The 17,240-nt window shown below is 44.0% G+C and overlaps 1 protein-coding gene across 4 annotated transcripts in view; it reads right to left on the reverse strand.

Moving 5' to 3' along the window:
• MOV10L1 (Mov10 like RNA helicase 1) overlaps positions 1 to 17,240 on the reverse strand; it is a 93,762-nt gene that overhangs the window by 13,824 nt on the left and 62,698 nt on the right. For all 4 annotated transcript variants that reach the window (XM_067564356.1, XM_067564355.1, XM_067564354.1 and 1 more), the window contains 2 exons: positions 13,449 to 13,548; positions 12,702 to 12,866 (listed from right to left, as the gene is read on the reverse strand). In XM_067564356.1, coding sequence (XP_067420457.1) covers positions 12,702 to 12,866; positions 13,449 to 13,548 — 265 coding nt within the window. The remainder of the gene's footprint in view (positions 1 to 12,701; positions 12,867 to 13,448; positions 13,549 to 17,240) is intronic.

Genomic DNA, 17,240 nt, shown 5'->3' on the forward strand with positions numbered 1-17,240 from the left:
ACTCTTATCCCCTCATTACTCTTCTCCTTAACCCCTCTCCCCTACATCTGGCTCTTTCCCGACAATACAAGCATACCTATGGCTCTCCCATTTTCAAAAAAACCCTCCCAAGCTCATTTTTCTCTCCAACTACCACCCCATCTCCCTTTCATCTCTAAATTAATTGAACGTGCTATCTATAGTCACTGTCTGGAGTTCCTCTCCTTCAGCTGCATCCTCGACCCTCTCCTATCCAGCTTATGCCTCTTGCACATCACTGAAATCACTCCTGCTGAAGTCTCTAATGACCTCTTCCTAGCTAAAGCTCAGAACCAATACTCCATCCTTATGTCCTTTAGCCCATCAGCCCCATTAGACACTGTATACCACACTCTTCTCCCTGAAATATTGTCTTCCCTTGTCTTCCATGACTGTCTGGTCTTCTCCTGGTCCTTCTCTTACCTCTAATTGCTCCTTCAGTGTGTTCTTCTATGTTCCTCTCATTTTCCCTCCAACTTTCTGTGGGGGTTCCACAAACTTCTGTCCTTAGTTCCTTTCACTTCTCCTTCTAAACCTTATCTCTGAGCAATCTCACCCAGACACAAATTCAGCTACCATCTTTATGAAGACAACGCACTGATTTAGGTCTACTCCAGACCTGCCTTCTTCTATCCATACTAAAATGTCAGCCTCTCTCTGTGACATCTTGTGGATGTATAGCTGCCACCTCAAGCTCAACATGGCTAAAACCACAGCTTCTAATCATCCATCTTAAGCCCTCCCTACTACCTCCTCTCTCAATCACTGTAGACAACGGCATCATCCTGTGTATCATTTTTGACTCAGACCTCTTTCTAGGTCCTCAAAGTCAGATTGTGTCTAAATCTTGCTGATTCCTTTTGCCATCTCTCTCTAAGATAAGGACTTTCCTACCCATTCCCACAGCTAAAACACCTGTCCATGCTCTCATCATCTTAAATCTTGATTACTACTACGTCCTTCTCTCAGGCCTTGACAAATGCAATCTTGCCCTGATTATATCCATTAAGAATATTGCCACTAAAGTAATTTTCTCAGACCATAGCTTTCTTTGCATCCATCCACTGGCTTCCCTTTCTCTACTGTTTCAAAAATAAGTCGCTTGTCTTCACTTTCAAGAACCTTCACAGTCAAACCTTGTCCTATCTATCATTTCTCATTCACTATCAAGATGATGCTCATCTCTGATTGGCCCACGATGCCTCCATCACCCACTTGTTAATTTTCAAACAAGCACCTTCATGCTTTTTCCCATGCTATTCTTCCGGCTTGGGAGGCTCCTCCTCTCTAAATATCTGCAAAAACTACCTCACTATCCACCTTTAAATTCCTCTTGACAACTGTTAGGCTCATGTACAGAGACCATTGCCTATCATGCCAACTCCTTGTACTGCCCAATTCATCTACATCCATCTGTTGTCTCATCTTATTCTTAGATTATAAACTCATGAAGGCTGAAACCTTCTTTTGTTTTGTGTTTGCACTGCACCTTGCAAAATGGTGGCCTGGTCCATGACTAAAGCTCTTAGGCACCACAGTAATATAAACAACACTAACTAGTCTCCATAGCACAACAATTCTAGGCTGCTCTAGTGCAGACTCTCCCAACTCATGGATTTCTAGTGTTTAAGGAAGAATATAGATGCAATTTTTGCAGTAAAGTTCTGTGACAAGATTTACTTTTTTTTTTTTTTTTATAATAAAAACTGGTTTATTAAATACTTCCTTCTTCCCAAATACTATAAAGTAACTCCAAGTAATCTCCATAATATTTAGACTCAGAACTCCGCTAAAATAGACCTAATGAAAGGGAATCAGTTATAGGATTTTTAACTTTGCTACCAAAGTATGAAAAGTGGGCAAGCTCATTTTATATGCATACAATTATATAGCTAAGCCTAGAAAAGAATGGTAAACACCATCTTCTTGCTCCCTCCCTCTCAAATCTGTAGCCACTATATCTGCTGTGACCTTGTTTGATCTCAAGGTAAGTAAGGCTGGACCAGTTCAGTCTCTTGGATGGGATCACTTTAACTGCTGCAGGAAGTGGTAATGGTGATTCAGTAAGTACTTTTCTTTCAAGTGAATCAGTAAAACCAATGCTTCAGAAAGACATTAGTGGACACTGTGCTACTTTGGGCAAGACATACCACACGCTCTGATCACTTGTGTTAGTTAATTATTCTTTGCCCTTTTTGGAAAGAAGAAAGGTGCTAACTTGAGCATCCTGAACAAATTCCAACTCCAGAAACTATAATCAATTTATTTAAGTTCTCTATTGAACATGCTATTAGAGTTTTTGTTGTTTCATCTCTGTGGTGAATGAAGTAGTTTTCAAGTTTACATAACAGACAATATTTACATTCACTTCTTTCCAGCAATTCTATAAAAGCTCATTTTCTGCTGTTGCAATATTATTTTTCCACCTTTTATGTGGAAAAATTCACAGATCTATATTTTTCACGTTAAAAGGTGGCCTAAATTTGGATCATGGGGCAATTGTGTCTGTGGGGCTTCTTTATGGATATATGAATGTCTGAACATTTTTCTTAGCTTGTTTTTAGTAACATTAAATATAGGGAAGGGTTTCTGAGTTTTATGGAGGACTGAGAAACTACTGGAGTTATGAAGTCACAAGAGACTGAAGGCTTATATACATGAACACTTAGTTTCCAGCAAGACAGGATGTAGATCTGCCCTGCGCTAGCCTAGCAGGCATTAAGTGTCCATGTGGACCCTGCTGCCATGCACTAACAGTTCCTAAGAGTAGGTCAAAGTGCATGAGGGAAAAATGCTTACTTAACCATTCTGTAACTATTGTTTTTTGAGATGCGGTTGTATACATGCATTCCACTCAACTGTGTGTGCAACCAGAATGCTGGAGCCAGATGTTCTGCAGCAGTACCCATTGAGGCAGCGCACATGCCCTGCACATTCTTACCACCTCTTCTGCAAGGCTATGCAAGAGTGGTGCCACTCAAATCCCCCTCAGATCCCTCACATCAGAACCTGGAGAAACAGGTCTCCAATGGAGAGTAGACAGAGGTTGGGTCGTGGAAGACACGTGTGCAACCACATCTTGAAAGCAGTTACAATACAGGTAAATAACAGTTTTGTCTTCTTTGAGTAGTTGCACATATGTATTCTACTCAAGTAACTCACAAGCAGTATCATTAGGAGACAGGGCTCACAGTCTATTTAAATAGTGACTGCAACATTGTTTTTCCAAAGTTTGCAACAGATCTAGAAACAACTGTGACAGCATAATGATGAGTGAAGGTATGCAGAGAAGACCAAGTAGCTGCCCACAAACCTCCAGTATGGGTATGCACTTTAGAAACATACAGAGAGAGCATAAGATCTCATTGAATTGACTAACAGTCTCTGTGGAGGAGGGGTGTTCACTACCTTGTAAACTGTAATGACATGAAAATTATCAGTCAGGAAACTGACTGTGTGCTGAAACTGCGTGCCCTCTCATACTGTCAACACACAGAACAAAGAGCTGAGGAGATAGCCTGAAAGACTCAATCCTCTCCATGCAGAAGGTTAATGCTTGCCTTACATACAAAGTATGCAGATGATTCTCATCCCTATTTGGTGTGGCTTCAAGAAAAAACATAGGTACATTTATTTTCTGGCTTAAATGAAAAGCCAATACCACTTGAGTTAAAAATTTTGGATGTGCCCTCAAAGCTTCTTGATCATTGATAAACAGCATATACAGAGGTCCTGCTTTAAGAGTCTGAAGCTCACCCAATCTTTTGGCTAAGATAAGGGGAATGAGACAGGATATCTTCTGATATAGGTGAGGCAAAGAACAGGTGGCCATAGGCTCAAATGGAGAGCTCATTAAAGTAGCTATAGTCTGGGGGCCCAAATGGAAAATCCTGCCTAAATCTGAAATTTGTAGCAACCACCTGCAGAAACAGTATAACATGTTTTTATGAAGGGATTAATCCTTAGCAGTGACTTGGAGGGTTAGGCGATTGTGGTATTATGCTGTGGTAAAGAGAGGTTACTTACTGTAACTGATGGTTCTTTGAGAGGAGTAGTTCCTATCTGGATTCCCTACATGGGTGTGCATGCGCACCATGCACTGGAGACAGAACTGTTTGAAGTAATCTCCTGTGATCTGCGCACCATGTGTGGTCCACGTGGTTGCGTCTGAGGTCTTATGAGGCTGCACGGGTCAATGCCCCCTCAGTTTCCTCTTACCAGCAGGCTTCGAGCCCATAAAAGAAGGAATGGGGGTGGGATTGGAATCCAGATAGGGACCATACCTCTTGGAGAACCATCAGTTTACAGTAAGTAACTTCAAGTGCTGGTCCCTATGTGGATTCCATACATGGGTAGTGTAGTAAGCAGTATTCAGTTTGGAAGTGGAAGCGAGGGGTCAGCAGAAGTAAGTTTGTAGGACTGCTCGACCAACTGCTGCATCTGCTGCTGCCAAATGGGAAAGGGCGTAATGAGTGGTGAACGTATGGATGCAGGACCACGTTGCTGCTTTACAAATGTCCTGCCATGGGACATCTGGGAGTAGGGCTGATGTGGTAGGCTGTGCTCTTGTGAAGTGGGCAGTGATACCCAGTGGTGGAGAGACTCGTGAAAGGGAGTAACACTCTGTGATACAACGGGAGATCCAGTTAGAGATGCACTGGGAGAAAGAACACGACCTCTGCAGTGTTCTGCCACAGTAAGAAAGAATCTCGGTGAGGTTTGGAAAGTGCAGGTGTGTTGGAAATAGAAGGCCAGCACACGGCAAACGTCAAGTGAATGTAGCATACATATCCTGGTGGAGGTGCATGGCTTAGGGTAAAAGTTTGGAAGATTGGATGACTTGATTGAGGTGGAATGGTGAGGTCACCCTGGGGAGAAACTTGGGATGAAGTTGTAGGCAGACTTTATACCTACGGAATATCATGAAAGGCAGTTCTGCCATCATGGATGCTAATTCATTGACTCGTCGGGTGGAAGTGATGGTCATTAAGAAAACCATCTTCATGGATAGGTGGGTAAATGAACAAATGGCCAGAGGCTCAAAGGGTGGTTTAGTGAGGGCTGAGAGATCACACGGAGGGATTCGTTTCCTGACTGATGGCAAGTTGTGAAGGAGAGCACGAAAGAATCAAGCAGTGGTTGGATGGTTGAATACAGAGAAACCATCCATAGGGGGGAGGAAAACACTGATCACTGCCACGTACACTTGAATGGTGGAATGGGTAAGGCCTGAAAGCAGATAGTTGAGGATGGTCAGCACTGTCACCATGTTCATGGAACGGTGGTTGCTTGCTGCCCACTCTGTGAAATGTCGACTTTTAGCTTAGTAGCATGCCCTGGTAGTGGGGCACTGGCTGTGGGTGAGCATGTTCCGCACTGGTGTAGAGCATGCCTTATCTACTCACGAGCCCCATCCAAATACCAGGCCATGAGGTGAAAAGGGTCTGGGTTGGGGTGGGAGATTCAGCCCTGTTCTTGGGTGAGGAGGTTTGGGAGAGGGGGAAGATGTATTGGTGGGCAGACTGAAAGGTGAAGATGATCTGTGAACCAATACTGGCAAGGCCAGAAGGGGGCTATGAGTAGGAGGGCTGCTTGGTCTTGCCTCACCTTGTGGAGTACCTGTGGGAGAAGCAGGATGGGAGGGAAAGCATAACGCAGATTTGGATCCAAGGTATCCCCTTGTGAGTTCTGCCCAAGGGCACCCTGGAAGCAGAAGAGGGGGATCTTGTGGTTGGAGGTTGTCATGAAGAGGTACCATCATGGTGTGCACCACTGACGGAAGATGGAGTAGAGAGTGGGATCATGCAGCTCCCACTCATGGGGCTGCAGTTGAAGGAATGGCCAAGGGTATCCACAAGGCTGTTGTCAGTCCTTGGTAAGTGAGTTGCGTGAAGTATGACATGGTGCCATAGACACCAGTTCCACAGTCATATTGCTTCCCATCACAGGGTTGGTGATCTGGTGCCGCCCTGTTTGTTGATGTAGAGGACTGCAGTCATGTTGTCAGAGAGGAGTTGTGTGTGTCTGGACTGAATCAAGAGAAGAAGCATCCAATAGGTACGCTGGACCACACGTATTTCCAGGATGTTGATGTGCATCCGTGCTTTTCTGTAGGACCAGAGGCTTTGTGCCATATGGCCCTGTGTGGGGGCATCCCAACCTATGAGAGAAGCGTCTGTGGTGAAAGTGGTGTAGATAGCAGGGGAGTTGAAGGAGATGCCTGCCATGACCTTGGATGGGTTGCACCACCAAGATAGAGAAGAAAGAACTGTAGGAGGAAGGCAACCCATTTGATGAGGTGGTCCTTTTGTGAGTCGTACACCAAGGTAAGCCACAGCTGAAGGCATCTCATGTGAAGGAGTGTGTACGGTGTGACAGCTGTGTATGCCATCATAAGTCCCAGGAGCGACAGGCAGTGGTGGAGGCATGTGCGTGAGAGGCATCATAGCTAAGTAATTAAGGAGGTGAGTGTGGTGAAGCAGTCTTTTGGAAGGAATGCCTTTCCCGCATGAGAGTTCAAGTATGCTCCTATAAAGGTGAGTTTTCTGGTTGGTATGAGGGGTGGACTTCGTCTCATTGATGCATATTCCCAAACTGGTTCCCGCAGCGTGCAGATAGCAACAGAGAGGAAGTCTTGGGATGATGCCACTAAGAGCCAGTTGTCCAAGGAGGGAAAAAGGGAGTGACCCAAGCATCTCATATGTGCTGCCACCATAGCGAAGACTTTTGTGAACACTCAAGGGGTGGTGGCAATCCTGAAGGAGAGTATACAGAATTGGTAATGGAAGGGTCATGCCACAAAGTGCAGAAATTTGCAGTGGGCAGGGTGGATGTCCACAAGGAAGTATGCATCCTTCATATCAACAGCTGGGAATCATAATCCAGAGTACAGGGAGGGAATAATTTGAGGGAGGGTAGTCATTCGAAAGTGGAATTTGCAAGTGAATCGGTTTAGTGCTTTACAGATTCAAGATCGGGCGGAGATCTCCTCTTTTTTCAATATGAGAAAATAAAGAGAGTAGAAGCCATAGCCCTGATAATGTCATGGGACCAGTTCTATGGCTCCTTTCTCAAAGCGGGTGCATGCTTCCAGTTGTAAAAAGTCCAGTTGTGCTGGGCATGCACAGTCAGTATGGGAAAGGCTGGGAGGGAAAAGGTGTGGAATTTTATTAGTTATCCCCTGTGTATGATATCTAGCACCCATTGATCGGTGGTAATCTTGTTCCAATTGTGAGCAAAAAGCACAAGATGGCTCCCAGAGATGATTGGGGAAGTCAGAGGAGGGTTGGGGCAGATGTTAAACAGGATATTTTGAGAGTTGTTGGTGGGAGGTAGATGCTGTAAAAGTGGAGGTGTCAGAAAATCTTGGGTGTTGCGACTGCTGACTTTGGTGCGTTGGTCTTGTGGGAGTGGCAGGTAAGGTTGATAAGTGGGTTGAACTGGGGTATTATGGATGGAAGGATGAACTGTTCTGGTAGCAGCGAGCGGCCAGAGTAAATAGGCCCAATGACTACAGTGTGGCTCGTGAGTCCTTAAGCGAGTGCAGGTTCTCATCAGTCTTTTCGCTTAACAACTTCTGGTGTTGAAGGGCAGGACCTCTAGTGTGGTTTGGACCCCCTTGGGCAATCCCTATATCTGTAGCAAAGAGTCTCATCTGAGCATGACCTAAGGCCAGGGAGCATGCCTCTGTGTCTGCTGTATTGATCGCTGCCTGGAGGGCAACTCTGGCCACCAACTTACCCTCATCAATGAGGGATTTAAAGTCACTTTGTTTGTCCTCCAGCAGGCAGGCTTGGAACTCTGCTATCTTTGAGTATGACCTGAAGTCATCATAATATAATAGTAATATAATATATATATAACATATAATATATAATCATTAAGTCATTATAATATAATAGTAATATAATATATATATATAATATAATAATATAATAGTATGGCTTGGTAGATGGCGATTCTAAATGTAAGCCTGCCAAGGAGTAGATCTTCCTCCCAACGAGGTCAAGCCTTTTGGCCACCTGATCTGGAAGGATTGTCCAAAAATGTTGCTGTCTGGCTCGCTGCATAGCCGCCTGCACTGCGAGAGAGTTAGGTGGTGGGAAAACAAAGAAGTTGGTTTCTTTGGATGGGATGATATAGTGCCTCTCTGTGCACTTAGGTGTAGGGGTGCAGGATGCTGGGGCACACCAGATTGTATCTGTGCTGGTTGAAGGATTGTTGTATGAATTGGGAGTACAATCTATGATGGACTTGCAGGTTGTAAGATGTCCAAGAACTCATCTTGGGGATCCTTGATATCATCTGCCATGAGATTAAGGGCCATCACCATCCGGTGGAGGAGGTCCTGGTACTGCACCGATCATCTGGTGAGGAAAGTGTGGGAGGAATTAGCATCTTGTCCGGAGAAGATGATGCTCTAGTTGGTACTGGCCGCCTGCTCTGACAGTGCCGGGGGCATAATCATGCCAAACAGCTCTTCATAGACGCAGGGAGTGTACCTAGATGGAGGCCTGCATTGGGGTGGTGGGGCTCCGCAGTCATGGTAGGGGTTCCAACGATGCCAGGAAGGCTAGGCATGCTGGTTCCTTTGTGTCTGTGGGCCGCACAGATACCAGAACCACTGCTCCACCGGTGGTGCGTATGATGGCAAGTACATATGATGTTGGTATCGAGGGCTGTGTATCAGACAGAAGGACAACCCTGGTTCCGATGACCACTCCACGTCAGACTGCTGTTCAGGAAATGGCGGAGCCAAGACAGAAGGTGGACCTGGGGGTGCTGGTACAAACGGTGCTGGCTCTGTGGGCCGTCTGGTTGGTGGTTCCCAGAAAAGCAGCGGCTCATCTCCGGGAGATGGAAGCTGCATGGTCCCCTACAATCCATGAAGCGATGAGGAGCTGTCCAAAGACAGAAGCAGCTCTGCTGTAGGTGTTAGGGGCAATAGTCTGCCCAGTGTGCATAGTAGCGGGGGATGTGCTCAGTCCCGAGTGAAGCAGGCTTGATGGGTCCAGGGAAGTTGACCATGCCAAAGGAGTCAGTGGTGCACTGGTCATCATGGATTGTGGTCTGGCTAGGTGTTTTGTCTTTCATTCCGCTTTGGATTTCTTTGGAGTGGGTGCCCTTGGGTCAGTGTGTGAATTCTCTCTCAGTTTGTCATTGCTCAGGGAGGTAATGCTGCGCTTGGGGATGGATCTTACCAGAGATCCCTCCTTGTGCCCATGGCTATGCTTCTTATAAGCCTTATGGGCCTTGACTGGTCCCATCGGTGTCTTACTGGCGGGGGACATCTGCACCTCCGGTGCATCCGGGCTGTTGGTGCTATTTCTGAGTGCGCATGCGGATGTATTGACTCTTCCATGAGATGTTTCTGGAGCCTCAGTTTACTAGCCTCCAGGCTTCGTGCTGGGAATGATGGGCAGATGGAGCACTGAGGGAGAATCTGGGTCTCATCCAGACAGTAGAGGCAGCGTTGGTGTTCATCGCTAACCAAGGAGGACCATGGGCAAGAAGCGCAGTTCTTAAGCCCAACCTGTTGGGGCATAGTCCCCCAGAATGGGAGACATGCCCCGGTAGAGTCCAGCAATGGTCACTAACTATTCTTACTAACAGTAACTGACTTTTTTTTTTTTTTTTTTTAAAGTAACTACTACTACAAAACGACGTCTAACTACTATGAGAAATATACCTTTTTTCTTTTTAACTATGTAGTTCGACGGTGAAGAGGAGAGGTGTTCCGAATCTGGCCAGGCAACAGTAAAAAGAAACCGAAGGGATGTCAACCCGCGCAGCCTCATAAGATCTCAGACACAACCACGTGGCCCACGCATGATGCACATGTCGACGGAGACTACTTCAAACAGTTCCGGCTCCGGCACATGGCGCACATGTGCACCCATGTATGGAATCTACATAGGGTCCAGCACTCAAAGAAGAACTGAGAATAATGGATGCTTTTGTAAATCATGTCAAATTGCCTTCATGAATTTCTTGAAAAAAAAATCAAAGTAGTGACTCTTCTTTAATGTGTGTATAATTTTACATTGATTTCATCCCATAGTGATATCATTTTGGCAAATTTACTTTAAATATGTTCTTTGCTTGTTTTGAATATATGTGTAATTTATGATCCGCTTATACAGTGTAATGTCACTTCATCTGCCATACTAGCTATTAACTATTGGGTACTGTCCAATGCTGCTAGCATCAGATATTGAATAGAATACAATTTTCACTATAATGAAGAATATCAGCAAGGTGTCTAGGACACTTGGCCAAGATTATGGTGTCTTGACATTTGATGAGGATATGTATATTTTAAAGTCAAAGAGATTCAGTGGAAGTGCCCAGAGGAATTTCAGAAAACAAAACAATCTTGAGAATGGGTGTTTTTTTAAATTGCACAAACATTTTTGGCTGTAATTGGAAAGTAGTATGAAGAGTGCTCTGGAAGACATCTTCATAGGATTTCAGGTGTATGATAGCAGCAGAGTAAGAAGTCTACTTAAAAGCGAGTCATACAACTGTGGAATATGGGCCGACAAGCTTATAATGGAGGCTCTGTCCAGACTGCCGTGGCAGGCATTTTGTAAATGGGTACAAGGTAATGAGATTAGCTATGATGTATACCTAACTAACAACAAGCTCCAGGAATGTCAAAATGCAGTATTAAAAATGGTGCAACAAATCTCACAGCAAACAAGTGCCCAGCTCAGTGATGCCCTCAAGAATGTACAGGATGTATTGTACAGATTCTGCAATTATGGAACAGCGACTTCCCAAACCTTTGCATTCTGAGATGATCACATCAAAATGGTTAACATCTCAATATATTTTATTACAGCAGAAAATGAAAACTGGGACGTGCATCTTGCAGCACTTGTAGAGATGCTACTACTATTTTTTGCTTTGACTGCACTACCTATGCCCACTTGGTGGCTATCTGTGTACTTCAGTGATATGAAGCGTCTATCAGATTACGCAGCCTGAAGTTCATGAGCAGTTTGTGCAAGGAAATTATGCAGTGATTCAGTGTAGAAATAAATTTAGCAGAGTCTGGATAGATATGGCACTTGAACAAATGGTAAACTGTGATAATAAAGTAAAAGTGGATATAGTGGTTTCACTTTGAAACCAGGAGCATTGGCTACATGGTTCATCACTGCAGGAGGCTGCAACACAGTGCATTCACAGTGATGAAGGAGTTGTAAATAAGAGTTCACACTATCTCCGAATCCAGGACAAACTCATTTGATTTGAATGCTGACTTGACAACATTCACCAACATTGCAACTGGCATTGTTTGCACCCACAAAGGTTGTCACCAAGCTTGTTACTGCAAATGATACAGGAATCAAACCAATGAAAGTCTGCACAAGACAGATTAAATTCAAATTTCAGAATAGTACATCACCCCCTACAGAGTTATGAGAACTGCAAAACAGTAGATATTGTCTTTGATTATATAATATCAAAGATTCAACTGAAAGCTTTTGCACAAAGGCAATCCTCATAAAGCAATGAAGTCAAACTCCATAGTCCCAATGGAGTAAGTTCATTGGAAATCCCAAGAATAAAGTACATCTGGTAAATTTCTCAGAATCATGGTGTGATATAGCAGAAACTGTATTTAGCTTAGATCAGAAAACAGGTATTGCTGGTATATTAAAGGATGGCCTCACTGCTCACATGGTCACTTCAGATGGAGTTGTAGACTACATCAATCTACTCTCATCACATGAATAAGCCGATATTTGGCTTCTATGTCATGTTGCACATGCTTCACAAGAATACCCTCATTTAGAGATGTGGTCTTCAGACACTGACGTTGCAATTCTCTGTGTACATTTTATTCACAAGTGGGAAACAATTTCAGAGCTTTAGTAGCTTCAGAGCAACTGGTATGAAAGAAAACCAGGTTTATAGCAACCCACACCATAGCAGCTGAACTTGGTCTACAACTATTCAGAATGTTGCCAGCAGTACACACGCTGCCTGGATGTGATTCAACCAGCCGCTCGGCAAGAACTGACAAACTAAAGCCATGGAAGCTTGTCAGGAAGAATCCACACAAATTTAGAAGCCTTGCCAATTTTGGCATTATGGTGGCTATGCCTCCCACACAGCTGAAATTAGCAGAACTTCCGATAACTCTTCTCTATAACCCAACAAGGCTAACTCTGGATGCAAATGGTACTGCGATGTAAGCTTTTCTGTCACAAACAGGCCCAGAATGTGGCCTTCCCCCTAAGTTATAATTTTCTGCAACATACCAAGCACACATATTACCCTTACTGGGAACTGCTGACATCCCAGCTTGCCACAACTAAATGTTCACTGAGACAAGCCCTGAAAGGTGGATAATGGAAAAGAGAAGGGATTTTAAGTCGTTTAGCACTTCGTTTTCTGTCTAACATTCTGTTTAAATGCATAGTTGAAGGACAAAGCCATCTTTGAAGGGGTAAAGACATTACATTTTTAATAAATTAAGGTACAAGAAAACTCACAATACCCACTTGAAATCAAGTCTTCTAACAAAGCCACAAAAGACCAAACTTGATATTCCTTTCTTTTTATACATGCAAAAGCAACAAGACAGGTGAAAACCCTCCCATCATCCACACGTTTTCTTATGGCAGCTCACTTTTTATTTAAAAAAAAAAGAAAACTGTATTTTAACTTACCAACAGAGGATTGTATGATCCACAAACACCAAAAGTATCCTCATTTCTCTGATACAGAGATTGTGACATTAGTCTTTCCAGCATGGATACATTTAATCCATAAGCTACTGCAAGTCTAGATTTTATTACTGGTCCTAGTTGCATTGGATCCCCAGCAAGCACTATCTGCAGAAGCAGTAAAAACCCTCTTGTGTTAGAATTGACACACAATTAGCGGAATACATTTTTTTAAACAGAAGTAAAAAAATACCAATTGCTGTTACAATACGATTCAATTCTCAAATGTCTAACACTGTTCAGTGGGTGGAAGTAAGGTGCAAAGTAATGATTAATTTGATGGCTGACATTGCCCAAATCTACAAACCTTTAATTCTTTTAAAGAAAACAACATGATACAACATGCAATTGTTTGCACCTGAAACAAATCTGTTTTGCAAGTATTTATTAAACAGTATATTACATGAAAAGTACAACTATTACTTAAGCATATAAAATACTGAAAATTAGAGCATGTGTATAAAACTTAAGAACTTCATTTTAAGTGGCAACATGCATTTACAATATGATATAAGACAGTATTAACAAGCTCCCTTACAAGTTCCTAAAAAGGCATGCTCATTTCCTGGAAATAGCAGTTTATCCTGTCAAAAGCATGAAGTGATCTCATCAGAAATATGAAATTGCAACTGAAGTGAAGAAAGCAAGCCTAAAACCCTTTTTAAAAAACAAACACACTAAAATACATACCTGTCCATTAACTTCTGAAATCAACCCAAGTGGAATCAAGCATTCTGGTTCGGTTGCCTGCCCTGCTTCATCCACAAATACATGGGTGAAATGCCCAAACCTAGAGTTCAATAAAATAGCCTCAGACAGCTGTTTTATGTTTAGTATATTCTGCCACCCTGTGGTTGACCTGAACAACTAATTCTGAAAAAATTACAAGGATCAAGTCTGTGGCTATATGCAGTCACATCTTGAACTTAAAAGGTATTTCAACGTATGAAAGCTTTAAAATATTGCCGGGGAGAAAGCAAAAACCTAGTAAGTTTAGCCATCAAATGTGACATGTCACATATTTTGAAATATATATGTCAGAAACATTTCCTGTTTTTTGTTTAACTTGGTCAGAATAGCAAAATTTAAGATGACATAGAAATAACACTTTCTTCAAGATGTGTCCCCCGTAGAGGCCCTATTGTGAGTGAGTGAGTGAGTGAGTGAGTGTGTGTGTGTGTGACCCTACGCTGCTGACAGAATTTCAATAGCAGTCCGTCCTGGATTGGGGTGGGTATCCCCTTCTCAGTTCCTTCTCTACTGCAGAGGCAACCAGTGGAACTCCGAAGTAGAGGGGAGGAGGGAGGGTCGTGGAGCACCTATAGGGACATACATCTCAAAGAAGAGAAGGTTACTCATCCTGTGCAGTAACTGAGCCCTGGTCTATACTGGCGACTTAGGTCAACTTAAAGTCACTTAAGTCAACTTAATTACACCTATGTCTACACTGGCACCACTGTTAATTCAAATTAAGGTGCCTGTAACATCAACTTAATAAGACCACCTCTGCAAGTGGCGTAGCGTCTAATTCAAATTCGTTGAGTCAACAGTGCCAGTGGGGAGAGAGCTTTGTCACTGTTTTCCGTATGGCTACTGCAAAGCCCAAACATGCTCCAGCATGGAGTCGACCAGAGATCTTAGACCTCATCAGGCTGTGGGTGAGGAGTCCGTTCTGGCTCAGCTCAGAGCCAGCAAAAGGAATCTGGACATTTATGGGAAGATATTCCAGGGCATGCTGGAGAAGGGACACCACAGGGATGCTCAGCAGTGCTGCATGAAGATCAAGGAACTGCGCCAGTCGTATCAGAACACCAGGGAAACCAACAGCCGCTCTGGCTCCTTGCCCAAAAAATGCCAGTTTTATGAGGAGGTGCATGCAATTCTTGGTGGTGCCCACCACGGTGCCTCCCCACAGCATCGATACCTCTGCTAGAGGTCACAGTCCATGATCAACGATAAGACTCCGTGGACGAGGAGTAGGAAGCTGAGCAGAGCAGGGTGCAGGAGAGCGGGATGTCCGTTCTCCCAGAAAGTCAGGACTTATTCCTGACCCCCTGCGCAGAGGAGATTGTCCAGGCTGCAGCATGTGCACAGCAGAAAGCAGCAGCGGCCACGATGATAGCTGGCCAGCAAGCTACCGCCCTTGAGACAGTGAATGAACACTCCCCACCCTTCCCCATGACTTGAATGTTCAGAAATAAAGTTTTGCATCATTTCAACATGTTTCTTTATTAAATCATATCTTGTTTAGGAGGGATTTGGCGGGCACATCGTTTGGGGGAGGGGGGATTAGCAAAGGGATAGTTACCCACACTGCACTGCTTTCTAATTCGAATTAAGACTGGTCAGTGTGAACACAAAAGGCCAGCACAAACAGTGTAGTGTGTACACTCTGCTGTGATTTCTAAAAATCAGCTGCTGAAAGTCAAATTAAACAAAGTTGACTTCCCGCAGCAGTGTAGACATAGCCTGAGGTTCTTTGAGATGTGTATCCCTGTGGGTGCTCCACTTCAGGTGTTGGTGAGTCCTCAATCAGAAATTTCTATCAGTGGTGCTCATCTGCGCTGCACACGCGACCAGACCCCCTGTTCCTTTTCTACCGTAGAGTCCTTACTTTGAACTCTGAAGTAGAGGGGAGGTAGGTGGATAGTGGAGCACCCACAGGGATGCAGATATGGCCAAGAGATTTTGCTGCTGAGCTCTTCTTTTTGCTGGTTCTCTCTGAGGTGGAGTTGAGATTCTTTTCCGCAAAGATTTTTCTGTAGTTTGAGCTCTTCTGGACTCTGACAAATGAGTTTTCCTGGCTGTGGTCAGTGGTGGGTCTCAATGACTTTTCAATTTAAATGAGTTTGAGTCAGAGATCCCTGTCCTTTCGGGCTCTGGACTTTACATGTTTACAATGGATACACTTTTGGGGTATGTGTCTCTCACCCAGACACTGGACACACAGAGTGTCCTTCTGATGCTGGGATCACATCTCTAAAGAATACCGTGCATCTTTTAAATCCTGGCGAAGCAGGCATAATAGCAGGTTTCCTGAGGGAAAAAATTATTCTACACTATAAGGCAATTTTTTTTTGTAAACAGAGAAAGGGAAGTAACTAAATAACTAACTCCTAAACTAACTATAAACTAAACTAATAATATCTAAAGACTATCTAAAGGTAGGAACTGCTGAGAGCTCAGTCCCCGCAGGTTTGAAAAGGAACTTAGGGGGTCTCATCACGCACACCAAGCAAGGCTCCAATGGCGCCGTGAGACACGGACGACACATGCTCAACCCAGATGAGCACTGCTGATAGAAATCTCCAACTGAGGACACGAGGACATATCAACACCTGAAGTGGTCTACCCACAGGGACACCATTCAAAGAAGAACCATCATTACTGCACAAGGTGAGTAATTACTACTACCTTTTTGAGTAGTATCTCTCTGGGTGCTCCACTGTAGAGGACTCCCGAGCAATACCCACCTATGAAGGCTGGGGCTTCTGAGTCAAGTCTGATATGGATGACAATACTGTGGCAACGAATTGGGCATCTTTAGCCAAATCCCCCAGAAAGGGATAGTGTTTTGCAAAGGTATGTGCAGATGCCCAGATAACTGCTCTACAGATCTCAGATATAGGGATACCCTTGGAGAAGGTGACTGGAGAAGAAACTAACCTCATGGAATGAGTGCATATTGAAAATGGTGTTAAACTCTGCTACTAATTGTGTATGGTAATATGGCCAGAGACCCATTTGGAGAGCCTCTGAACTGAGATTGCTGCACCTTTTGATCTAGCCACAACGAATGGAAGAGCCTCAGAGATTTTCTAAAGGCCTTTGTCCTGTTCAAATAGAAGGCTGAGACTCTTCTCATGTCGAACGCATGGAGGATGGTTTCCCTGTTGTCTGCAGGAGGCTTGGGATAAAATATTGGAAGGTGAATAAGTTAATTCATGTGAAATGCAGAAGTCACTTAAGGGGTGAACTTTGGATGTGGTCTGTGTAACCTTGTCAGGGAAGAACACAGTAAAAGTGGGGGGTGCACCATCACCGCTGCTATCTCCCTTATCCTTCTGGCCAAAGTGATGGAGATGAGGAATGCCACCTTCACGGAGAGACAAGTTAGTGAACAAGCGGCCATGAGTTCAAATGGTGATCTAGTCAGACCTTTTAACACTACATTAAGGTCCCGCGGGGGCCTGGGTTGTGGGAAGAGGTTTGCTTTAAGAAACCTCTTTGTAGTTGGCTGGGAAAAGACTGAGTAGCCTTTTACCTGCTGGTGGAATGTTGAGATTGTTGAAGGTTCATCTAACAACAAGCTAAGAGAGAGGCTGATTTTTTTTCAGGTTAAAAAAGATAGTCTATGACTACTGACAGGGTGGCTGTATTAGGGGTAAGGCCCTTGGAATCTCTTCCAGTTCTGGAGGTAGGTATGATGAGTAGTGTTCTTTCTACTGTGTAATAGATGCAAGATACCTCTCTGTGCTGGAA

The sequence above is a fragment of the Emydura macquarii genome, unplaced genomic scaffold (assembly GCF_026122565.2).
Source record: "Emydura macquarii macquarii isolate MOO-44397 ecotype Brisbane River unplaced genomic scaffold, CSIRO-AGI_Emac_v2 contig_2636, whole genome shotgun sequence".
Classification (NCBI taxonomy): domain Eukaryota; kingdom Metazoa; phylum Chordata; order Testudines; family Chelidae; genus Emydura; species Emydura macquarii.